Source organism: Thamnophis elegans, chromosome 7, assembly GCF_009769535.1.
Source record: "Thamnophis elegans isolate rThaEle1 chromosome 7, rThaEle1.pri, whole genome shotgun sequence".
Lineage (NCBI taxonomy): Eukaryota > Metazoa > Chordata > Lepidosauria > Squamata > Colubridae > Thamnophis > Thamnophis elegans.
Genome location: NC_045547.1, coordinates 28,524,841 through 28,551,363, shown reverse-complemented (window position 1 = coordinate 28,551,363; position 26,523 = coordinate 28,524,841). Strand labels below are relative to the sequence as shown.

Sequence of the window (26,523 nt, the reverse complement as noted above, 5' to 3'; positions counted from 1 at the left end):
AGAATTAGAAACGCTACTACACTTTTGCTGGCAGAGGGTTGCAGGAGGCCATCACAGCCAAAAACAGAGCTCGGGAACCTGTTTTCGCTGGCAGAGCCCTCGGGCCACCATAGGTGCCCCTGACACGAGTGACATTCAGCTGGCCAAGTCCACCCTGGCCATGCCCACTCCAGCCCCCGAAGGTCAAACACAATCCTGATGTGGCCCTCAATGAAATAGAGTTTGACACCCCTGCTTTACTACATACATTACTATTGCGTACATGTTATAGAGATGAAATCTTAATATTTATTTATCATTTAACTTCTTTTCTGGAAAGATAATTGAAATATCACCTTCCTATTTATGGCTACAGTATTACATAAATGAAATATTTGCAGAGCTTTTATTTCATGCTAATAACTTTATTTCAGTTGTTTTCGTAAACAACTTAGTTGCTGTTGCACTGTTAAATGGTATATGTTATTTTAATTTAGTTTCAATCTTTTTAAGTATGTTAATCACAAAATATATATTCTTACTGGACTGTTGGATTTCTGAGTTTACTTTCCCTTTGTTGCATGGAATTAATTGTTTGGTTTTGAAATGTATTTTTATTTAATTTTATTTAATATCATGATTGGGTACTGAGTGGCACTCGTCTTCTTTTACCCTTGGCCCTTTATACAGTACAATCATAAGGTGAAAGAGATTGGCCTGCCAGCTGCCCTCTTTCAATGCCAAAGAGTCCTTCGCTGTTTCGGATAACAAGTGAAAGCAGTGGAAAGGGTAAAAGAGGATTATTTTTTTCTCCAAGGATATCCTCTTCTGAATGGTATGAGGACTGGTAAAACACATCAGAAATGTTGAAAAGAAATAGACAAAAACTTCAGGCTGATCAGTTAGGATTTTCAGAATATGTTGAAATTGAAAGTAACTAAATTTAGCTGGAAGCACTCATTTTCTGAAGCTTCAGGCTCAATATGGCTAAAAAAGGAGAAACAGTTTTATATAGTTACTTTATAATTATATAAACTGTAAATAAGCTGGAGGTTTCATATGCAGCTGTTGTCTCGCTATACAATATCACAATGAGAAGAAATTTTATCTATTTCCTGTTCTTTTGCCGCCCAGTTGAAATACATTTAGATATTCAAAATAAACATAAATCTATAAACAAAATAAATTAAAGGCATGAGATAAGCGGAAAGATATATGTAGATCTTCACTGTACTTCTCTGTACTTTTTTGTCCCTGCACCTCATTCATGCATCCACATTACATCCAAATAATGATTCATACATTGTCCTTTGTTTCTTAAACATTTATAATCTCAACACTATTCAACCAAACTTTCCCATCTTCACTTTCCTCTCAACCTCTTTACTCTTCCTTCAAATATTTATTTGTGTTTCTGTTCTGTCACTTCAATCTTCTTCCATACTGATGTCTCATTGTTATATTCAGTCCAGTCTTTTATCATCAATTATCTATTCACTGTTGATCCTGTCTCTTCTTTCTTTATCACACACATGTCTTAAACCATTCCCATTGCCTATAGCCAGCTTTAGTCTTACATTTATTAATATATCTATACCTGGTAAACAAGGATAAAAAGGGAGGGAAGGAGGGAAAGTAAGAGACTATCCTTTCCTGCATAATTTTTTATAAAAAAATATCAACTTTTTCAGACATGTAGATTTATAATTGCTTCTCTGCTGTTTTTTGGGTGATTTCACTTATACATAAATGATGTATTTGAAATATACTTTATTCTAAGCAGATATTAATTAGTTACCATTACCAATTACTATTGCAACTCCACATGGTCCAGTCACTTTGATACATTTCTTACCTCTTTCTCTATCCGTTCTTATGCTTTTATGTAATCTGTCATGAGTAACATACAAAGATATTTAATAAATAAATAACAACAGGCTACCTTCATTTAGAATTATTAGATCTTTTTCCTGTGAGTTTCAGATAGATAATATGCTATTTAAATTTCATTTGATAATTTAAAAGTTCTATCATTTGTCCCTCTTACATTCTTAGTTTCAGTCTTTGATACATAAGATGGGCCCATAGTTATTAACCTCTTTTACCTATTATGACCTGTCTCTAGGATAGAATTATCAGGGCTGTCATCTAGAACTGTTAAGTAAACTTATTAGAAAGTCTTTTTGATAGCATATCTAAACTTACTTCAGCTTGCAATAAGTGATTGTAACCCCTAATTTATTCTTGTATAAATTGCATCTCTAATCTGATTTCCAGTAAAAAGACACAATCTCTCATTTCACAGCTAATAAGCATTTCCATATTTAAGTTGCAAGCTTAGTCACTATAAGTGGGTTTTTGTCAGATTGAGCTGTATCTAGAGTCAAAACATACCATAAAAGAAATATATTTTTCATATTATAGGATCAAACAAGTCTTGCTGTAGTTTAATCACATTATTTAGAATAGTTGGTTGTATTACTGGTATGTTATTAAACATTAGGACAGTTAACTTAGTCTTCCCAATTTTTTACTTCCATAAGCTTTTGAAAAATCACATTATTTTATACAGAACACTCCCCCCCCCCCAATAGCTCCCTTTATAGGAGCTATGAGGAGGCAATATATGGCTGTTTTCACCTTTTGGCCAGTAGGTTATGATTACACGAATGCTTTGATCAGATTTACTACATTAGAACTCTAAATATTTATGGATACTGTTTCCTTATATTAAGTGATCTTGTCTCTGTTATTTAAACAAAAATGATTATGGATTCTCTTTCTGTACATTAAATGATTTTGTCTTCATTACATAAGATGAGATGTCCAAACATATAAATACTAGGAATTCAACAGCTATGGAATATGTGGGTGAAAGGATTGTAATATCATATGCATAATTATATTAATTATTTTAACAGGTCCCCTTACCTTAAACAACCATGGCTCAGAGAGATGTTGACAAATACCTATATGTGGATAGAAATGTCATCAACAATCCTCTTACTCAAGCTGATTGGGCTGCCAAGAAACTGGTATGGGTACCATCAGAGAAGAATGGATTTGAGCCTGCTAGTTTGAAGGAAGAAGTTGGAGATGAAGCTATTGTGGAACTTGCTGAGAGTGGGAAGAAAATTAAAGTCAACAAAGATGACATCCAAAAGATGAACCCACCCAAGTTCTCTAAAGTGGAAGACATGGCTGAACTGACCTGCTTGAATGAGGCCTCGGTGTTACATAATCTAAAAGAGAGATACTACTCAGGGCTAATCTATGTAAGTAATAATTTTGTTGGAGAGATTATCTAATTTTTTTAACTGTTAAAATGGAGTGGCACACTTATTTATGATTGATGCCTTGAAAAGCATTTTGTGACTGAAGCATTTTGGAAAATGTTTTAGAAATTATTTCATTTGATCCTAAAATGAATTTTATCTTGTACTCATTTCCTATATTTAAAACCTTGATGGTAGTGATTGTTTATATCAAGGTAGAAAAAAGATTTTTTTTACACAATCAAACTCAGCTGCACAAAGCTTTGTGGCTATGTCTTCTCTGAAATCTACTTTGATCTAGTCAACTTATTCAATGCAGAACACAAGGAATTTCAGAACAATTCAGCTATTCTAGTTTTTCTTAATTTCAGGCCTCCAGCAGAGATTGCTTAGAACAGATTTTGAGTAGGTGACTTGGCATTTGCTCATAACTCAAATGGTAATAGTTCTCATGAGATTGCTGCTATGGAAACAAGAATATATAATTGCTTTTATGAGAATTGGCATGAATATAATGCTAAAAATATATTTATTCTTCCATCTCATGGATTAGAATAATAGAATCATAAGGCTGGAAGGAACCTTAGAGGTCTTACAGTCCAACCCCTACTGTAGACCCTTATACCATTCCGGACAAATGTTTGTCTAATCTTTTCTTGAAAACCTCCAATGATAGAGCACCCACAACTCTGGGAACCAAGCTGTTTTATTTATCAAAGAAAAATAGTTATTCTGATTGGTCTCTGACATCAAAATATAGGTATCAACTGGCAACTTCTCTATATGTAAATTGATTTTATAAACGACTCATTTATCAACTAATTAGTTCAATAGGGTTTAATAGTGTAGGAATAGATGAGTCTGCCATAGGAGGAAGTATGGATTAATGCAATGCTCTGAGTTCAGAATTAAAATAAATATTATTGGTGCATGTCTTCTAATTTTTCTGTTCAGCTGAATTTGACTTTATACTGTGAAAATAAGCTTTAGCCATATTCTTTACTGATACTATTTTATTCTCAAATTTCCATCTGACATCTATTCAACAAATCCAAGTTTTTATCCAGGTATGGAATTTGTATGAGTCCTTGTAGTAGAAACTCTCTTCCTCAACATACTATATTCAAGGTTGAAGTGAAAGAGTTCCACAGGTAGTCTTTGACTTATAACAGTTCACTTAATGACTATTTGAAGTTACAATGGCACTGAAAAAGGTGACCTATGACCGTTTTTCACACTTAAGACTGTTGCAGCATCCCCATGGTTACATGATTTGCATTAAAATGCTTGACAACTGACTCACATATATGATGATTACAGTGTCCTGGGGTCATGTGAATACCTTTTATAATCTTCTGACAAGCAAAGTCAATGGGAAGTCAGCTTCTTTTAACAACTATGTGACTAACAACTGCAGTGATTCACTTAACAAAGGTGGCAAGAAAAGTCTTAAAATGGGGCAAAACTCACTCAACAAATTTCTCACCATCATAAATATGAACCAATTGCCAAGCATCTGAATTTTGATCATGTGACCATGATTGTAACTTTGGTCATTAAATGAACTGGTATATGTTGAGGACTACCTGTAGATGGCTGGGGTTTTTTTCCCCTGACTTTAACATAGATCATCTGGCTATAGTTAAGCCAGATAATGTACACTTAAATCAATAAAGTTTGCTCTGAATCTTTTTGTTATATCTTCTAGCAATACAGTGACAATCCTGATCACTGAATCTTCATGTAAAAGAAGTATTAAATATTTCACATTCTTATCAGTAGTATTCTAACAACTTTAATTTAAATGTGCTACCTAATAAATAGTAAGATCATTTGAAATAAATGCATGGCCATGTAGGGCACATTGTAGAGACCATATATTCTGGGTAGATATTCTGAGTGCATGTGAAACTGCATTCAACTTCTAATAACTTCCTATAAAGCCCTTCATAATAAAGTTCTGGTTATCTAATGCATTGGTTCTTAATATGTGCCATATTTTGAGGATGCATCCAAACTAAACTTCCAGGTGTATGATCAATGTCTAATAACCCTCACTTCTCATTTTTAGATGAATAAATATTTTGTCAATGTATAAACAGTGCAAATTATAAATTATAATCCCCCCCCCAGATAACAGCAACTGAGGAGGGGGGTGTCATGGAAGTAAATAGGCTCAGATAGGAGCTATGAACAAAAAAAGGTTGAGCACCCTTGATTCAAAGCAGAGGTAGGGAACAATGGCTCCTTTATGACTTGCGGACTTCAACTTCCAGAATTCCTCAGCCAGCCATCCTGGCTGAGGAATTCTGGGAGTTGAAGTCCGCAAATCATGACAGGGTCATCGTTCCCCATTCTTGATCTAAAGATCATCTCTCTTCTGTGACTTTTGTCCAGCTTGTACAATCAGGCAGAGTCAGCATGCTCCAGGCCTCATCCATCAAGCAGCGCCACCTGATGGAACTAAGAATTTGCATTCCCAGGAACACTGTCTCCACTAAAATAAGTGTGGTCCCATGTTTTTTTTTTTTTTAAAGCCTTGAAAAACTGGGTCTTTCTGCAAGACTTAGGTTACAGGGGGTGGCAGGTCCTGTGTGTTTGTTTCCCAGTGTTTCTTTTCTTCCAGGGTTTGGGTTGTATACTTTTATTTTATGATTGTATTTATTGTGTGATGCCATGAGTTGGACAGCCTTAGTAACGTGCTAATAAATTATTAAATAAATCTTCATGCAATTCATTTTGTAGACCTATTCAGGCCTGTTCTGTGTTGTCATAAATCCCTACAAGAATTTGCCAATCTACTCAGAAGAGATTGTGGAAATGTACAAAGGCAAAAAAAGGCATGAGATGCCCCCACATATCTATGCTATCACAGATACAGCCTACAGGAGTATGATGCAAGGTAATGTACCTTAAAGTTAAAAAATATTTGTGGACACGAATTTAGTTAACTGTGCTCAGTTAACTAAATAATTTGCTCAGAGGTTTAGGATTGTAAAATGTCAACACATGCATGGAAACAGCATGTTGTAGCTTCTGTTATAAGTTATAGTTCTTTATTTTAATCAAACCTCTGGTCCCTGGAAAGCAGCATTCTTCTTTTCCTTTGAATTTACTTAAGCCAGGGGGAAATTTCACACAGTGGCCACTGGTATGGGAGGAATCTGTGTTGAAATGCCAGCAACTCTGCAAGAACTCAGGGCATTGGGATTAGCTTTTGTGCTCTAGATTCCATTCAGAGCCTCGCAAGCAGGAAATCTTTCATGGTTTTCAGCATGCTTTTATTTATTTTTATTTTAAAAGACAAACAAATCACTGACACATTGTCAGCAAGATATGGTCTTATTTCCCTCAGTTAATGGAGCAGAAAAATTTGACTGTTAAATGGTCAGCACTTTGGAGTACAATGTTCTATCAGAGAAAAAGGTTTTGCATGTTAAATACATTGATTAAATTCAGCACTTGGTTTAGGGCTTCTTAATTGGCAGGCGCTGTAATAGAATCTGAGACCCCTTGGTTTATTTGTATATTTGGTTTACTTGACGCCCATCTCACCTCAGTTTAAATCAGAATTACAGTCTTTGCTAAAGTCAGCATCTTTTTCCATAATCTGGGTGATTCTGCAAAGAACAAACTTCCTGCCTCAGAGCCAGACTGTAACTGGCAGGGGTGGGGCACAAAATTTTGTGCAAGCAAGATTGCATTCTTCAATAGCTGTGTCTCAATTATGACTTTGCTGAACTGTTGGTATTACCACAAGTTGCAGCAATAGTCTTTGTCTAAGGATTTTTAAAAAATGATTTGATTTTATAACTCTCAAAATCCATGACCTTTGTGTTTCTTCACTATTTTTTTTAAAATAAAATGGTGTCAATTTCTATGTAGTTAGACTGAGTGTATTATGACAATATAACTATAATTTTAAAAGAAAATACAAATTACAACAACTCTCCTGCTTTAAGTTTATGTAGAACAGCGCATCCGTTTTCTGAAAGTACTACACTGAAAGTGCTTTAGCTATTTACTCGGTGTATCTTGGTCATCTAAAACAAGATTTTTCAAATGGTGCTTTGTGAAACCTTAACATCCTGTGAGAAATTGATGGGGTTTTGTGAGAGACTTAAGAGCAAACAGCAAAAAAAAAGTTCACTCAAAGGTAGCTAATTTTCTATCATTAGAACATGGCCTCTTGTTCAGGAATTCTAACTTTTTTTTTTAACTAACAGGTTCTGTAGTCTGATTTAAAAAAAAAGAAAGATCTTGATCTACACTCATATCTGCCAGTTTTATTTATACTGACAATGACTGCCCTACTCCTACCCCAAACTAGTAGATGTGGACGGGTTTATCTGACTCCAGTTCTTTCTAGGATTTTAAAAGGGAGATTAGGAAAATTGCATAGGGATGTCTGACATTTACAGTCCATCCAATTTTTTTGCTTTACATCTAGAACAGAAGTTCTTTTTCACAGAAAAAATATTGAAGAGTCTTAGCACATCGCGTGGGCCCAGACAGTGAGACATACAATAAGAAAAAAAAATCAGAGTTTTAAATCTATTTTGTCTTGGTGCTGATCAAGGCTAAACTATAGATGGCCTTTCAACAGGCATGAAATGCATTTTAGTTGTCATAGGTCTTCATGATTAACAGCTGTGTTCTTTGTGTAACGAAACCACAAAATATAACAAGAGCTGTGACACATTCAAAGAGGAATGATAGTGGCTTTTAAATAATTTATTTCATATGAGTACAGCTTTAGAACAATTTTAATGGGAAACTGAATGAACTTCTCTGTTAAAAATGATTTAGCTTGGCCTTTTTCCAAATTATCTGTTCATAGCATAGTATGCTTCAGCTTGGTGACATCCAGAAATACTGAGATTATACTAAATCTCAGTAAAATTTCCATCTGGTTGGTGTAATAATAGATCTAAAAAGTATCATGTATTATTAATGAGGACTCCTGACAAGAACAAACACTGACCTTCTTGTCTATTACTCAGTGCTTCCTTGAGTTATGCTTATAGCTTACTACTAATTTTGAAATGGTATGCATTAGTAGGGTAAACCTTTGTAAGCCCCACTATAAATTATACGACTTGTTAGCCATAGCAACTTTCTCAAGTATAGACAAATCAGTTAAAGTAGTCCTTGAAGCATTATCCTTCATATCTCCTTGATCTCTGCTTATTTTACCAGCCCCATCAAAATCACCCCATATCAGAAATATCAGAGAAGTAACAATTGCCTTGCTATTTCATTTCCTCTTTTTCAAAATTGTTAAAAAAGGAAATTACTCCAGAAAGGTTTTGTCTTCCTCTGTTTTGATTCTATGATGTCTCACCCTTTCAGTGCCAACAGGAATTCCACAATGCAAATGTAGACAATTTTGTAGATGTTTGTCTGTGTATGCCTGCAGGAGGACTCAGTAATGAGAATATCAGTGCTGATGAATTGGCCATAAGCAAAGAATAAAAACTTTTGCCCTGTTTGTTGTTCCACTTCCTCTTGGCTGGAGAGATGATGTCACCATTCTCTGAATGCTATATTCTCCTTTTATGGAGCTAAACAGACTCAACTCAGAGTTGCTCATGCAGAGGAAGTGGGTGATAAGGATGTTTGTTAATTGGCTTGTGAAGCACCTAACTGCATATTGCTTTCATTCCCCACCTCCACTCTTCTTTTATGGTTTAAATAAGCTCTTTTTTTAACTGCAAACAGTTACAATGTGAGAGTGACAATCACATATATTTAAAACGATCCCAATGAAACTCTGTCGGGTCTTTATGATGCATGACTTTTACAGCACTTATATATTCTATTATTGGGACTCCACCAGCAAAACTGTAATTAGTTGCATGATGAAGTAATTTGTACAATTGTTCCTTAATTATCTATTTAATAAAAGATGGGCTTTGGCAAGTGAGCCTACAAGTCTCTCTCTAGCTTAGAATAAGATGACTTGTGTACTTTGAAAACCTGTATTACTCCTCGACTTTCTATAAGCTGGAAAGTAGTCATGTTACTTAATACTGCGAAGGGAATTAGTAGCCTTACAGTTATTGGGTGTTAGCTTGTTTGCTGAAATATGAAATTTACAGCCAGAGTAATATGTCCTTTATTTCAAGAACAGTCCCAAGATGTCATTCCTCCCTAGTAAAGCTGTTGTACATTCAATTCAGTTACATTCTGTAAATATCTTTATTGTGATGGTTTGGATATACGTTTTTCCTTCTCCACAAAAATACAGCAATCTCCCTCACCCCCCCCAACCCCCCCTCATAAACCAAACTCAAAAGGTTTTTGCAGCGTCCTGGTCTTATTCCAAATGCAGAGAAGGAGCAGAGTCTGTTGCATTATCAGTTAGTCAAATTATTTGGGTGTCTCTGATGCTGGTGTGAACAGAATAGTGCTTCGAATAGAAAGGAATGTATATTCCGGAATGTTCAGTAACTGGCAACGATCATTATATGCCAGCTGTGTGAGAATGCACTTCTATTGTGAAGGTGGGGGAGGAAAAAAGCATCTCTTAATACTGAACAACAGGAAATAAGAGACCGCATCACACTTGTCAATTGTCAGTGTGCAAAAGAATCCCAGCTATCCTAATGATGTATGCTCTACAAGGGCTGAGTAAATTCTTTTTCCTGGATTCCAAAAAGGATGTTTCCTTTTATGGTAGTGTCTGCATTCAGCCATGTAATCTGCCCCTACATGCAGGTACATTCCTGAGAGTGTATGGAGCAAGCAAATAATAAAACCTGGATAAGAGGGGAGGGTATGAGGTGAAGAATGAATTGCTTGAAGTAACAGCCCATATTTGGAAGTCATGTGGATTTTTCTGACCGGCCCCTAAGTAGCCTTGTTATATGAAAAAATGAAAATTGTAATCCTCCCCCCCCCAAAATCAATAGCTAATTAGTTAGCTGTTGAGCCATTGTTTCTTCTTTGTGCTGAAATAAAAAAAAACAGTTATGATTGCAATGGGCAGTCTCCATTACAGTCCTAATTGAAGGAATACCTGCATTGCATGATGCCATATGAAGTTTAGTTGTAAGAGAGATGCAAAAACAAAAAAAGGGACAGACCTTGTGCTCATCCTCCCCCATGCAAGGTGGCAAAAAAGTTATACTTTTAAATGAATTTTACATGAATATTATGACATAATATGATTCTATAATCCATTCAGTCTTTAACTCATAGTCTTTCTGTTTCACCTCTAAATTCCATCAGGAAAAAACATTAAAACTAAGGTGTATTTTATCAAGTTGTGTGTGTGGAGAGATAACAGTAAAAGGGGAGGTTTCGTTTTGCTCACCTCTTTCCTTTCTTTAATTTCAGATCGAGAGGACCAGTCCATTCTCTGCACGTAAGTATTTAAATAATTGGTTGTTTAAAATGGAGAAAAATGATTAAAGCATAGTTGACCAGCAGAAGCATTTACTAAAAAAACAACATCTTTGCTTTAACTAATATATCAAAAAGTATGTATGCATGGAGTCATATCTGTTTATGTTAAATTGAAATAAAGACAGAGAAAGTTCAGGAGGGGGTGTTTAAGACTTTTCATTGGTAAAAGCCTTAATTTCTTTAAAAATGGTTTGGGAAGAAACCAAAATTTTGTTGGCGATGTTCATATTAGCAAAATATTTAAGCAGCTTTCTCCAAAAGCTTTAGTTGAAAGTTGTTATCTATCATATTAGATACCAGGTTGGGAAAAAAGTAGAGTCCTATTTTTAAAAACTAGACATGTTGGGTTTGATGTATGCATTATATCTTAACTAGCTTTGTAGTTAACTAGCTTGCATAGCTTTCATTTATGCAATAAGTCTTAACTAGGATTTTCTCTCTCTTTTCCCCTTTCTCTTCCAGAGGTGAATCAGGAGCTGGTAAGACTGAAAATACTAAAAAGGTCATTCAGTATCTGGCTCATGTTGCTTCATCACACAAGAGCAAAAAAGATCAAGTAAGTTATCCAGTTAAGATATTGCTCACCTACTTGAACTGAAAAGTTTATATATATATATTTTACCTGAGATACTTTTACACAATTTGATCCTTTATTACTGAGAATCAGTATTCACTGATTCTTTGTGATGTTTCTTATCTGAATTTTCAACATATGTAAATTATTCCAAGCCTTAAAGAATTAGAAAGGATAATTATCTATAGATTGAGCAATAGAAGCTTTGTCTACATTTTGCTGTCAGAGTACAATTATTGAACTACTTCATGTAGAAGTCACTAGTTACAATTATGGGTTTTTTATTTCTTTTGCAGTAACTATATTGCTAGACTCTTTACTGTTACGAATAATCATATAAATTCTCTGACAATGTGTATCTTTTTTGCCAATAAGAGCCTGTGAAATATTGTCTCACTTACTGTTTCCCCTTCTCTTGGTGGATTATGTCAGAATTCGTCCCTTGGTACTTCGTAGGTGAGCTGCACGTTTGACTGCACGATCTGCACCAAGAATGTGTGTGTGTTGCTCCATTGTGTGATTTATAGCAGCTTTTCACTCACCTGTATCACACTTTTTGCTGCTAGAACTATTTTATTCACAATTCACATTGGCTTTTTTTAGGTGAGCTGAATGAAAGGTTGTAGTTTTTTAAAAAAATGAATACACGATTGCTTATTATCTAAACTTAGTAATCACATTTTATCTGCCTTATACAATTTATTATGTGCACTAAGTAAGGCATTCTGAGCAACAATATAGATGTCCTTTTAAAATACAGAGTATCTGATATCAGTGGTGATTTGGCCAACAATGTGGACCAAATTTTTTCCAGGACTTCCAGTCCCACCCAGTATACTAGCTGTGGTGCAAGATGCTGAAAAATATTGAAAAGAAACTGCCTCTGCACAGACTGGATGTTCCAATTCGAAGCCTCTTTCTCAGAATTAATCTTGCAAACCATTATCACGTAGAGTATTTTCTAGTACACTTGATTATTTCCCATTCTATAAAATCTTGATTTTGATATTAAATACACTGGCATGATGCGTGTCTATAGGTTAGTTCTATGAGTATCTCTGCATGGAGTGCGTGTGCATATGCACATTCTAATGAGTGGCTTTTGGAAGAAAAAATGCAGCTTTCTCAGGACTGTTTTTTCTCCCCACTGCAGCAGTTATACTTAAAATATTTTCTGAACATTCTATGTTTCTAAGTTTCAGAGATTACATTTTTTTTGTTAAAGATTGTTATCTAAGATATCTGCCCTAGTGGAAGAGAAAAATCAGTATCATTTTCAACAAATTGTGTTGATTTAATGATTTAATCCAAAAATTGCCTCATGGCACCTGAACTCCTTTTCAGTGTCTTTTAGCTGGTTTGAATCATGAGTAGGCTGTTGAAGCTTTTGAAAGCTTTTTCCAGGTCAGAGGTTAACAATTTGAAGACTCCCAAGAGTGATACTGTTCCTGGATTGTTTTCCTAGAGAAAAATATTTGAAACTGCTTTGTGGGAAAATTATTAAGATTTCTGCTTGGAAGATCTTCTGAAATTATTGAAGGCAGAGAGATCTGCATATCCTTAGAGTATGGTCTAATGGACTAGGAAGTTGGACTAGAAGTATAGCAGTGTTCCCAAGTCTACATTTTATTGGCATTAATATTTTGTTGTGCAAAACTAGATTCACTGCATAATTCAGGTTGCAATTAAAAGAAAAAGTACTGCACTTTCTGAATATATAAAATAGAATACAACTATGCTACGTATTTCACATCTCTCAAAAAAGTTTAGGAAGACATTCACAAGTAAATGCAAAAAATTTTGACTATTAAATATGAACAGTAAATAAAGTTGAATAGATTATGTTACAAATTGTGCTAAAAGTATTAATAACACTGAATAGTTGAAAATGTTATACTGATGCAGACACTAAATAGTTTCTAAGACATGAATAGCTATGAAACTATGAAACTGACTCTAAAAATCGTTTCTGAATATTATATCAGTCCTGTGGTAGTCCTGAAGATAAATCTGGGAAGATGATGGTCTTTTCTCCTATCACTAAGAAGAGAAAATCAATCCCATAATAGCTTGGGATAGATCTCACTCTGTGGTACTAGTTTTTCATGAAAGAATTAATCTGATTTCTTTCTCTGCAAATCGGAAAATCTATGAACAGGCTCTTAGTCCTACATTTCCAGTGATATTTCTTAAAATAGTGCTACTGTATCCATAGTATACTGTCATCCCCTTCATTCATTATTTATTATCTTGGGTAAGAAGTCCTGAAAGAAAAAGAACCAAAGCAGAGTAACTAAGAAGTGAATGAGAAGATATAGCACAAAAATAACCAAGTCTCAAAACATGGAGAACAACTTGCACTTTTTCTCCCCCACCTCCACCCCAACTCCAAAAGCTCAACAAGACAGCACATTTAGTATGACTGTGCAATACTTTGGATTTGAAAGCAAAAAGTACTTGGGGATGCATAGAGGTACTATGAAACATGTTCTGCCTTGATTTTCCTGGAATTAAATTGCAGCTGTGAAGCAGAGTTGCATGGTCTCAAGAAAAGACATAGATATGGTACTTTAAGAATTTTCATGCAAATGCTACAGGATGCTCCCAAATTTTTTTTTGTCTTGCTGCACAGTCTAATATTTAATATGTATAGGATGATATAGACTGTCTTTAAATTCCAATTTGCTACTTACTCAAGGAAGTAGTAATGCCTTAAAAAGACCCTTCTTTCCTGTTTTCCTTTATGCTGTGGACCTCTCCTGGATTAATTCACATCTTTTGGCCATTATTTTCTTAAAGTGGAAAAAGAACTACAAAATAATAGCTACATGAAATACTCAATGCATCCAATGGAAAGTCTTGTTTCTTTTAGCCAAATGCTGCATTCCTGTAATGGATCTGCTCTTTGCTGTAAACATAGATTTTAAGATGTTAAGAAGAATGGAAGTGTTAATGTTTCATTTTGTGATATCGCTCATCACCATAGCAACAGATTGCAATCAGAAGCAAGAGATGGGATTCAATTGCTGGATCAAAGAAGACAATGAATGGGGGAAGGACAACCTTTGGGTGTGTGAGTGGGAAAAGCAAAACAGAGGAAACTCAACATTGCTGACAAAATAAACAGTTGGAGTTCATCTGAGACTTTATGGCTTTGCTTTCTTCAGCCCACTTGATAACTCTTTGATGGATAGCAGCAATGTGTCTCTAAATTTTATCAATTCCCATGTCGGAAAAATATCCCGCATTCACTGTGATTGCCACTATTTTCTCACAATACATTTTTTTAGGGTTCTATCACCTGAATTGCTTGAGTAGAGTGATTTCACTGCAGTAATGCAACAAGTATTAATGCAACAAGAATAGTAATGTTTCACTATTAATTAATATTCTTGTTGCATTTTGAGAATGAATGTTAGAATGTTAGAGTGATAACATTAGTCAAACATCAGTCTGAAGTTATAAATTGCCTTGGGTTTTGAAAGAAAGGAAGGTTCTGAATAAGTAAAAGTTTAAATTGTCATTGTTCCGTTTGCAAAATAAATAATCTGCAACCATCTACTTCTTCAATTATTTGTGCGTTCACTTTCTTTCACTGTATACCACCAGAGCTGCATGCCTGGGTGATTAATGTGTCAGTTATAAAATGCTACTTCAAGACCATGCTACAAAACTATTTTAAGAATCTTAAAATAATTGGAATTTAGGATTGAATTAAAATGAAACTTTTTGGCATTGTATAAAAAAGGATTCTTTCTGTGCACTTCTGGAATAGATAAAAATGAGGGAAAGAATTACAAACTTAAAAGAGAAATGTTTGTTTTGTAAAATTAATCATTCGCTACTCCTTGCTCAAATGGCCTTATCTTTGAAAATACCTCACTCACCCCTGAATGTGGCTTTTTGTTCCTCGTTGATTCCTATTCTTAGAGCTACCATATATGATCTTGAAATACCTAGATGTCCATAAGATAGCACCAAAGAGTTAAAAGTTATTCCTATTTCATTGCTGCTATTTAGAGCTGCCTAGATATGATATTCCTATTTTACCACATAGGAAAAAGGATTTCCTGGATATTCTGGATAGCAGCACTGAAGCTTTAGCACTCCTGTTTTTTGACAGCAATTTGGTTTTTATATTTTTGTTCTGACAAAACTGTTTTGAGGTTTTTCAGTAACCTGATACTGAATTGTAGTTAAGTTTATAAAAGTGTTTTTTTTTTGTTCAGAACATTTATATGTTAAATGCTAGCTTTATATCTGGCCCTTGGATAAACCATGCCCCCCCTAAAACCATAGACACATAGATCAAAAACAGACTTATTTTAAAGCCAGATTCTAAAGAGTCTTCAGTTTGCTAGACCAGTAGATAAAGTAGGAATTTTTAAAATAGGTACTACTACAAAATGGCTACCATTTGGTTGTCACCAAATTGGGTGCTGCCATAGGAAATCAAATTGCAAAATGCCCAGTTTATGAAAAAGCAAGTTGATAAAGATAAACAGTTACAACAAAAGCACATAATACAGAAATAGCTTACTTGTTCCAACCAATACATTTTCTTATTCAGGATTCCTCAAAAGCATTAGTGATACACAAGACGTCCTAATTCCAGTCCACTTACATTTCTTTTATTCAACATACAGTCTTTCCTTGATAAACCCATATAATCTTTCAAGTTGTCTGGTAGCAGCTTTACTCCTGTTTTTTTGAACAATCATAGAATTCTGCTCACCAGGCACTCTAGCCTATAGGAGGACTTAGAGGCACACTATGGAAATGAAAGAATATTTAGGCATCTTGAAGGCTAATATCCAAAGCACAAACAAGGCAAAACCTCAATAAATCTTTAAACTTACAATTAACCTAAGTATAACCAATAAACCAAACCTCATTCAATAATATAATTTAATTTGACTTAAGTATGTCTTAATCTTAATAAAATTTAATTAAAATTTAATCTTGGTAAAATTATTGGTGATTATGAAGTATTAATTTTGGTAATAGACAATAACTTTTCACGTTTATAGTTTCTGGAGATCAGTATAGGTTGAAGTCAAGAGATAATGACCTACTTGACGAGTAGCTTTGGAGAGTAACCAGTTGAGAGGGTTATATTTGATTTTCTTATTTTAGGGAGAGCTAGAGAGGCAGCTGCTTCAGGCCAACCCTATATTGGAGGCTTTTGGAAATGCCAAAACTGTTAAAAATGACAACTCTTCAAGATTTGTAAGTATTTTTTGTTTCATTGTATCATTGTTGAATAATGCCTGCTGTTAAGGAAAAGATTGATTGCCTCAAATATATAATATATTGTGAAGGAAATGTCTCTATAAATGGGGTGAGGATTAAACTTCCTTTTAAAACAAGATAGGCTTCATTTTAGAAACATTTTGAAGATAGAAATATATGTACTAGGATGAGATTGTAATATTAAGTAGCATCTAGAAGGTAACAATAAACACAGTTATTACTGTACATTCCTTCCTATTGTCACAAGAAAAATTTTAGGCTGTTGATGACAGCTGGTATGAAATGCTATAAAGCAGATACAATCTTTTTCCTTGGTGTTTTGTACTTAACTCTAGGAACTATTTGCTGCCAATAAGGGATACTCTCTGATCAGGTTCCTTTGAGGCTATCCTGTGAAATGAGCTATTGATTTGTGGGAATTTAGAAGAATTATATGATCCTGTCTTGCATTGTTTCTGTAGCAATTGCTTAATTCTTATGCTCTTTTTTTTTCCTTTAAGGGAAAGTTCATTAGAATCAACTTCGATGTAAATGGATACATTGTTGGAGCCAACATTGAGACTTGTATCCTTTATACACTGATCCAGACAACTCATAATGAAACTGTATAATGGCTTACAAAAAATGTAGCATTTTGAGATTTTACTTGGAAGACTCAGATTGTCTTAATGCATGGGAATTTCTACTTTGTGGAAAATCATAATCACTTAATCCATCAATTAAGGTGGAAGTATTGGAACATTTTTAATTTTAGCCCTGTACTTTCTGTAAATGAAAACATTTTTCTTTTGAATTTTAGATCTCTCACCCCAGTTCCCCCCAGTTCACGATTGACAATTTGTGAAAAATATATTTAATTTAAAATTATTGTGGGTGAGATTCAAAGACTCATGCCTGGAGAAAATCCCCAAATATGACAGAGATATATTTGAGACTTCTTTTAAATTAAAGCATTGGGGCATATCTAAAAAAACCTGTCAAAGTTATACAAACATTGAAAAATCTTTAAGTATCTTTTAAAAAACAATATGGTGATTGAAAATGAAGATAATTCTAACTCTTGTGTTTATGCCAAAGTGTTGTGATAACCACCAGGTTGGCACATCTGTCTCAGGGACTTTGGCTTAGAGCCTTTCCTCAAAGCTTTTATCTCATTTCCCCCCCCCCCCTCCAGATTGTGGTATGCTGCTTTCCTGCTGGTTTATTCATTGTGTCCTTCTCTGGTAGTCCATCCCAGTTTAGAAGCTCAGTTTTTGAACGTTGGAGTTTTTTTAAAGCAGCATGTCCATTGATATTTTACTTGAAAAGTGCTTCAGTTATCAGATTTTCTCTGTGTAATATTTAGGATTTCTTCCATTCCTTAACATTCCTAAAGATCTGTTAGAGAAATCAAGAGCAGTACGACAGGCTAAAGAAGAAAGGACATTTCATATTTTCTACTACTTGCTGACTGGGGCAGGAGAGCACCTGAAGAGTGAGTACTTGACTATAATCATTTTGCTCTTTGACCCAGGCATTTTGATTTATCGGAACCCTCATCAGATAAATGTCCTCATGCCTCATCTCTTTCATCTTGCTGAATTTCTGTTCCATAGTTTCCCTTTTTACAATATTTGCACTATTGGATATAGTTGCTTGTTATTATGTCCAATTATTTTCTTTTATTTGATCGAGAAATAGGAAAAGAAAAAAAGTAATATTATTCAGTCATGACATAGTTGAAAATTTGCTCCTTACTAAAAATTAATTAATATTGAAATCTCTTACCACAAAATAGCTTAATGAAACTAAATTTTGCTATAGAAAACCTAATACAAGCAATCTTACTTGTGAGTAGTGATTTGTAATGCCATTCTGGCCATGGGAGATTTAAGTCTAAAGTCTTGCCTTTGAATGTTTACCCAAACAAGATATAATCCAATAATGATAAATTTCATTACTTTTTTTTATTGTTTTAGATGACTTGCTTTTAGAGCCCTACAATAAGTACCGTTTCTTTTCCAACGGACATGTTACAATTCCGGGCCAGCAAGACAAAGACATGTTTCAGGAGACAATGGAAGCAATGAGGATAATGGGTATTCCAGATGATGAGAAGATGGGTAAGGAATTCCAGAAAAACAAGTGTTGTGACAATTATATACAGATAGTCCTCGACTTACGTGACCAGATTTGAGCTCAATTTTTTTGTTGCTAAGTGAGACAGTTACGTGAATTTTGCCCCATTTTACAACCTTTCTTCCCACAGTTGTTAAGTGAATCACTGCAATTGTTTAGTTAGTAACATGGTTGTTAAGTGAATCTGGCTTTTCCATTGACTTTGCTTGTCATAAAGTTGTATAAGGTGATCCACTGCAACCATCATAAATATGAGCCAGTTGTCAAGCATCCAAATTTTGATCATGTGACCATGGGGATTTTCATGTGAAAAACAAGTCACTTTTTCCCATGCCATTGTAAATTCGTACAGTCACTAAACAAACTCTTGTAAGTTTGGACTTACAAGGACTGCCTAAATGTATATCATGCAATGAATACTAGTCTTACAAAAGTTGAAAAAACAAAATTGGAACAATTACAAGTAATCAAGTTTCAATAAAGGTGAACAATAGGAAATAATGAATACAGCCTTATATGGTGTCAACTAAAACATGTTATTTGTTTTCATTTAAACATGGAGTGAGGGGGATTAGGTTTAATGTAGAAATAAAATAATTTACAATAAAACAAGATGCCAACTCAAAGAAAAAAAACCACAGTTCTCTACAATTGGTTACCACTCATTGGCAACAACACTGCTTGTTTTTAGTGAGGTTCCTCTCATTTCCAAACTTTTCACCAGGTCTAATACTTTCAGTACTCCCTGTGACTCATCTGTGGAGATAAAAATCGCCACAGTTTTTTTGAAGCTCTGCTTGTTATTATGTGGTTCCTTCATCAAGCATCTTGAGCCTTGAATCTAAGTCATAAGAATTAACCATGAAACTAACACAAGATTAATAATAAAAAGTGGCACAATATACATTCAGGCAGCCTTATTATTTTCATGGGGGAGAAAATTGAAAGCTGTATGTGGGTAGGCTGGTTACTGCAAATTATTATTATGTTTGCTTGAAAGCATAGCTAAAACTCCAGGTTTGTTGTCACTCTAACAGCTGTTCAATATTTGCTGAACACTAATAAAAGTTTGAGATATTCTCATGGGTGATTGAGAAGACAGGGTGTATGTTTCTATTTCTGCCATGTTTCAACCCTTAAGTTGCATTATGAACTGTATTAGTCAAACAGGCAAACTTGCAACATATGGAAGCCATTTAGGCTAAAAGTTCTATCCATCAAAATAGTGTTTGTTTAAAAAGGGAAATAGAACTAATATGTTAGCTAATCACTGGGACATTTCATGAACAAAATGTCCCAATAAAGTCTTGTTATTGCTATCTTAGAATATGTTTTGTAGAGAGATTATTAGAAACTGCTCACTACTACCTCATGTGGGGAGCTATATAACTGCAATTCTATATTGGACACATACATTTTGCATAATAAATACACAGGAAAATTCACTTCCTGTTCTCTTGTGGTTGCTCAGGTGCTTCTTTTATTGACTCCTATGTTTCTTTGTTTAGAAAGTGTGTTTTTTATTGAAAGGAAAATGTTCTTGCTTGTTGCTAAACTTCTACAGAATAGAAGTGTGAATAGACTTGGAAAAGTAGCAATGATTGTAAAAGAACGAGATTTTGTAAAGGGTGGATCTAAGAGGTGGGTGGATTGCAAAAACAATCGGCTGAGAATTGAGGCTGCTCAGTTGCCACAAAATGCCAGCTGGTATGATAAGATAAAACAGAATGGGAAGGGGAATGGAATTACCATGAACAGGTCACATGAGTATAAGTATATCAAGAGAATGAAACATTTTTAGATTAAAAAATCTAATTGAACACTTCTTAAGAAATTTGAATTGCTCCTTTGTTTCCCATCGCAGGACTGCTAAGGGTTATTTCTGGTGTTCTTCAGCTTGGGAATATTATTTTCAAGAAAGAACGTAACACAGATCAGGCTTCCATGCCGGATAATACAGGTAAATACATTTTCCTAGATATGGATTAGGGAGTGATGCTTTCTTTTCTCTGTATAGTTCATATTGTAAAATTGAGCACATTTAAAAGCAATGAGGAATTGTCCTGGATGTAACTTTTAAGTGGTTTTTATAGTTGTCTCATCATTAAATGAGATCAGCTGGTATTTTCCTTCGACTATTGAAATCAGTGAACAGGTTAAGGTTGAAATCTCCATGTCAGACTGCACGAATGCTTCTAATGAATAGAAGATAATATTCTGTAAGCATTTTACAGAAATAAAATTAGAGATGGTTCTCCAATGGAGAAGTTCTCAGCAAAAATCCTCAAAAATCAGTTCTCTATTTAAACAACACATTCATTAAAAATTATTTGGAAGAAATGCTTTGGACCTTTCATGAGTACAGCACCTTTCACATATTTATTGGAATAGCTCCACTTTTTTCTCAAGCTTCCATGTATGCAGAAAACAAAGGTGTCCATGCTTTAAAAGTCATCTTAATTTTAATGAGTGGGTCCTTTATAGCAGTGGTCTCCAATCTTGGCAACTTTAAGACTTGTGGACTTCAACTCCCAGAGTTCCTCAGCCAGCAAAGTTGAAGTTCACAGGTCTTAAAGTTGCCAAGGTTGGAGACCACTGCTTTATAGCAGCACAATGTTTTTCAAAAGTTTGTTTTCTGTTATAAGAGCTGCTATATTTGGGAGCCAAGAACAATTAATCTTGCTTGCAGGTTTATACCAAAACCAGTTTAAATGGTTTAAGTTTAAATGCCATAGTTGGACTCTACTATCAGATGTAAAACTCATGTCTTGGGGGACTTGAATATGTACTGTATTAAGACCATGGTTTCTGCTATTTGAGCATAATCTTTTTGATTAGAAATTATTGTTCTTCATTGGAGTAGCTCAATCAGAAATGAGTCTTGATATATACAGTCCTCAGAGGATGTATAGGGATCATTTGTTCCCTTTTATAGATGAATTCTTTCCGTTCCCGTCTAGTCTCTCAGATGGGCTAGCTGTTGTTATGAATTAGGAGAGTTTGCTGCAAGTATTCATCTTTTCGGAATAGAATATAAGAAGTTAAAATACTAAGCATCTCCTTTTGCCTTCCTCTCTTTTAGCTGCTCAGAAAGTTTCTCACCTTCTGGGAATCAATGTTACAGACTTCACCAGAGGCATTCTCACACCTCGCATCAAAGTGGGCCGAGATTATGTCCAAAAGGCTCAGACTAAAGAGCAAGTATGTATTATACAATATGTGATGTCAGCTTTCTCAGCTGGCATTAATCAGGTAGCAATGAGCTTTCAAGCTGAATGTCCTTGGTCTATTTTTTTGTATCCTGACATTTTATCCGCATTTTCAGAAGCAGATTGAATTGCTTTGTAATATTATTCTCAGCAGCTCATAGGCAACTGTACAAGGACTGACTGGCTCTTGCATTTGAACTTGGCAAGTTGATCTCTGATCGATCCAAATTTTATGTATTATGCATATGCAACATATTTAAAACCAGTTTTATTGTAGAAATAAGTCACTTAGATGTAGAAGAGTAAATAGAAAGAATAAGTCTCGCTGGCCATGTTAATTAATTAGTCTGTGACTGCAACACTAAAGATAATGCTGTTAAATATACTGTATTTTTCGGAGTATAAGACACACCTTTTTCCCTCAAAAAAGAGGCTGAAAATCTGGGTGCGTCTTATACACTGAATACAGCATTTTTTGCCTCCCAAAACCCTGCCCACTTCACCAAAATGGCCGTGCATAGCTTTTAGGAGACTTCCAGAGAGCTCCTGGGGTCTGGGAGGGTAGAAATGAGCAAAAAACGGGCCGCTTTTTGCTCAATTTTGCCCCCCCCCCCCCCAGCCCTTAGAAGCACTCTATCCACTTCCTAAAGGCCTTCCATGCCCTTTTTTTGAAAAAAAAATGGGCCTGTTTTCGGAAGGTTTGCAGAGTGCAAAAACTTTTTTAAAAATTGCCTCTTCAAAATTTTGGTGCATCTTATACTCTGGTGTGTCTTATACTCCGAAAAATATGGTAAGTTGTCTTTCATCCTAACCTAGAGATATAGAACTCACAGTCTCCTAGTTTCTAGGCCAGTACCTTAACCAGTACACTACACCAAACAGGCCCTGGATGTTACATGTAGAGAAGGACTGGAAGGAATTGAAATAACTCAGAAATTCAGATCTGAAACATAGATTCATTATTGGAGGGTGAGGGTTGGTTTTTCTTTTCTATCTGGAATGTACAATAGACATCTTACCTTTTTTCAGGCTGATTTTGCTATTGAAGCTCTGGCCAAAGCTACATATGAACGCATGTTCCGTTGGCTGGTGATGCGCATCAACAAGGCATTGGATAAGACAAAGAGGCAGGGAGCTTCTTTCATAGGAATTCTTGACATTGCCGGATTTGAAATCTTTGAAGTAAGTGAAAGGGAACAGCTGTTTAATTAATCCATCTGACATAATCTAAAAATCTCCATGAAGTAAGCATATTTTATACATTTTGCTTCTTTAAGCAACAGAGAATTTAATAGAAATGGGTTTTGATAGAACTTAACACCCAATTTATATTCAGTTACTAATTTAAAAATGTATCAAATATGCTTGAATTAAGTTAATAATATATGCCTAAATAAGTGAGGACTTGGAGTGGATGCTTTAGGTTGAAACATAAAAGAATCATAAATTACATACTGTTCCCTGAAGAACTCATTTGAATTATCTGTGCATTTTTATGGTCTCTGACAGTAAGAGGATGTTTCATTACCAATGTTGCCTCCAACCCTTCCTGAAATGTTAAAGAGGTCCACCATTAACTTTAAGCACAATGATGTGATGCCTCTATGATACATATTTTCTTTAATCTTGGAGACAAGGGACAAGATATTTATAGAACAAATCGAAAGTCAGAAGGAATGAGTCTTCTGAAGAAACTGGATGAATTTGCTTTAAAATTTGAAAATAAAGTACAAGTTGATTTTCAGGGGGACTGTATTTTAATAGACAGATTTAATATACTAAAGAAAAATGTGTTAAGTATTTGCTTTAAAAACTTCATTTTGTAGCAGAAATGATGCATTTGGGGATAGATTTGTTGCTATGAAATAATGTATCAATAAAAATGACAATCTTGATTGTGGGGAATGATAAAACATATATTACTTCAGATTGAATGGTGGTAGATGGTAAGATATGCTATTCCAAGAAGTAGAAAAAAGTACGAGTAAGCATGTAAAATAATGATCTCTTTGTGTAAAGAAAGCAAAAGAACAGAATGAAAGTTGGCAATCATTTGCTGAATGTGGTAATAGGCAACAATTACTAATTTAAATATGCTTTTTCTTTTCTATCTGGAATAGCTGAACTCATTTGAACAGATGTGCATTAATTACACCAATGAAAAGTTGCAGCAGCTCTTCAACCACACCATGTTCATTCTGGAACAAGAAGAATACCAACGGGAGGGCATAGAGTGGAACTTCATTGACTTTGGCCTGGACTTGCAGCCTTGCATTGATCTTATAGAAAAACCAGTGAGTGAGGCATCTTGTTATGGTTGTTAGCAGAGGATAGCCAGATCACTAAGGAGAGCCAGTATGTATGTATATCTATATGTATGTGTATATTAAATAGTGTAATCATATTGTAGCGATGGAGAAAACAAGGTTGTAGAGTTCAAGTCTTCTAATTATAAAACACCTTAGGTTGGAAAACATGAAAAATTAAGGCAAGATTTGGCGAAAGAGGTGTTGAAAAACAGGTTTGACCTATACAGGAAACCACTCTTGAGTACAAATGAAAATAATATTTGTGCCTTTTATCCTGAAGTGTTAAATCTTGGCAGAAATGTTTATTTACAGTTTTTTTTTTTAAATTAGGCTGGTCCTCCCGGCATTTTGGCCCTGTTGGATGAAGAGTGCTGGTTTCCAAAGGCCACAGACAAAAGCTTTGTGGAGAAGGTGGTGCAAGAGCAAGGCACTCATCCTAAATTCCAGAAACCAAAACAGCTGAAAGATAAAGCTGACTTCTGCATTATACACTATGCTGGAAAAGTAAGTACTCTTAGCGTAAAGAGAGACTAAAATGCTTCTAAATCTGCAGCTGCAGTAATCTAAGTGGATTAATGTTTTTGAGGAGGTGGGGGGAGTTCTTCAATAGTGGAAGAGAGTGCATAATCACTTATCCCACAAGGTAATAGGAAGCATATTGACCACACATTTTTGCGGTAGTGCACTAATATAAAATCCTACCATGAAACAAGTCATGAGACCTCCTTATTTTGTCAAGGTAATAGCTAAAACATGTTGTGAGCCTGCATTTTGGAAAAGCAGAAGGCTGGGTGAACCATAACTTTTATGGATTCTGTGCCTTTGGCTATTAATTATTGTTCACTTGATGTTTTCAGCATTTTTCAGGGGTTTTAGGTCATTCACATAGAGTTCATTGTTTGTGCAATGGATCTAGACTAGTGTCTAATCTCAAAAAAGAGAGATTCATAACTGTGTCTCTTTAGACATTACTGAGGCAATTTGATAATGTGTAGTTAATACCGGCAACAAATATCTTGTCTAGGTTGATTATAAAGCTGATGAGTGGCTGATGAAGAACATGGACCCTCTCAATGATAATGTCGCTACTCTGCTACACCAGTCCTCTGATAAGTTTGTATCTGACCTATGGAGAGATGGTATGTAATCATATTACTTTTCTTGTTTTATTTAAGAGCATTGTCCTTTGGAAGCATGAGTTTCAGCAGCCGCCTCTTAAAATTGACAGTTGCCATTTTCATTTTTCTTAAAAATGCTTGACAATTTCTCTTGTTACTGAAATAACAAGTTCATCAAGCAGCAGAATAATTTTCAACCATATGTTCCTCAGAACAGCCCATCCAAATTTGGGACCAAAAGTCTATTTTTGCCTATTCCAGTGTTCTTAGATATCTTGCTCTTCAGAATATTTCTTGCTTTAAATCTTACTATTACTGTCTCTTTTCTTGGGTTTTTCTTTGACGTCTCTGTTCCAGAGATACAGAACGCTCAGAGAGCCTATTTCTATCAACATTTTCCTATTCTTCATCTAGAACCAGGTGACTGAGCAATGCAGCTATTGTGTTGTGTGTGATTCCTTCTAGAACCATGCAAGAAATGCTTCCATTAAATCTTCCTATTTTTTCCTGTTTCTGCTTGTCTGTCTCATTCAGTTCCTCTGCTTTTTGCTAGTAGCTTCCTCTTGAACATTGAAAAAACTGATTTTTAAGCAAGTTGTGATCTTGCAGATACAACAAAGACATATATAGATAATATCTTAAATCTCTTGCCAGTGGAAGCTGTTTCTGATTTGAAATAATTAAATACTGATTATGACACCTGTGACGCCATTAAGATTGGCAACCATATGTACTCCAACCTGATCATTGTGGGCATAAAGAACCCATTAAATACATTAATTGCTATTAAGAACTACTGTAACTGGTCAAAATAACATAGCTGATCATCTCTGGTAAATTTCTTTTTTGAAAAATTAAATATTTTCTGCCTCCAAATAGTTGGGCATCAATTCTTCCAATAGAGCATTTTGGCCAAGTCTCAGTGATAGTACAAGTATCATTATTTTACATCAGTTTTGAAAACTTTCTTCCTCTTCAGTCAATTGAATAGTTACTTTTAAGAGAAAAAAGCAATATCTTAATTTTATAACCAAGCCATATGAATCATGCTTCTTGTCATTTCCTCATTTCACTATTGGCAACTTAAAGGCTTCCTTTGGGTATTATTACTGATTTTAATAAGTTTTCTCATATGATTGAGAATAGAAGAGTTGCCTTGGCTACAATCAACCATCAGTGACTTGATTAGTTCCTTTTTTTTTTTTTTTTTTTAAAAATGCCCAATTCCAAGAGATTCAGTCTGCTACAATGCCTATCATCCTGACTAATTCTATAAAA

The 26,523-nt window shown here is 34.8% G+C and overlaps 1 protein-coding gene across 5 annotated transcripts in view; it reads left to right on the top strand.

Annotated features, from left to right (window-relative positions):
- MYH9 (myosin heavy chain 9) overlaps positions 1 to 26,523 on the top strand; it is a 65,984-nt gene that overhangs the window by 15,248 nt on the left and 24,213 nt on the right. For all 5 annotated transcript variants that reach the window (XM_032221910.1, XM_032221909.1, XM_032221911.1 and 2 more), the window contains exons 2-15: positions 2,901 to 3,254; positions 6,000 to 6,156; positions 10,596 to 10,623; positions 11,127 to 11,220; positions 16,375 to 16,467; positions 16,992 to 17,055; positions 17,867 to 17,965; positions 18,450 to 18,593; positions 20,474 to 20,569; positions 21,692 to 21,810; positions 22,848 to 23,000; positions 23,939 to 24,112; positions 24,458 to 24,631; positions 25,152 to 25,266. In XM_032221910.1, the coding sequence (XP_032077801.1) occupies positions 2,922 to 3,254; positions 6,000 to 6,156; positions 10,596 to 10,623; positions 11,127 to 11,220; positions 16,375 to 16,467; positions 16,992 to 17,055; positions 17,867 to 17,965; positions 18,450 to 18,593; positions 20,474 to 20,569; positions 21,692 to 21,810; positions 22,848 to 23,000; positions 23,939 to 24,112; positions 24,458 to 24,631; positions 25,152 to 25,266 (1,843 nt within the window). In that variant the 5' untranslated portion in view covers positions 2,901 to 2,921. The remainder of the gene's footprint in view (positions 1 to 2,900; positions 3,255 to 5,999; positions 6,157 to 10,595; positions 10,624 to 11,126; positions 11,221 to 16,374; positions 16,468 to 16,991; positions 17,056 to 17,866; positions 17,966 to 18,449; positions 18,594 to 20,473; positions 20,570 to 21,691; positions 21,811 to 22,847; positions 23,001 to 23,938; positions 24,113 to 24,457; positions 24,632 to 25,151; positions 25,267 to 26,523) is intronic.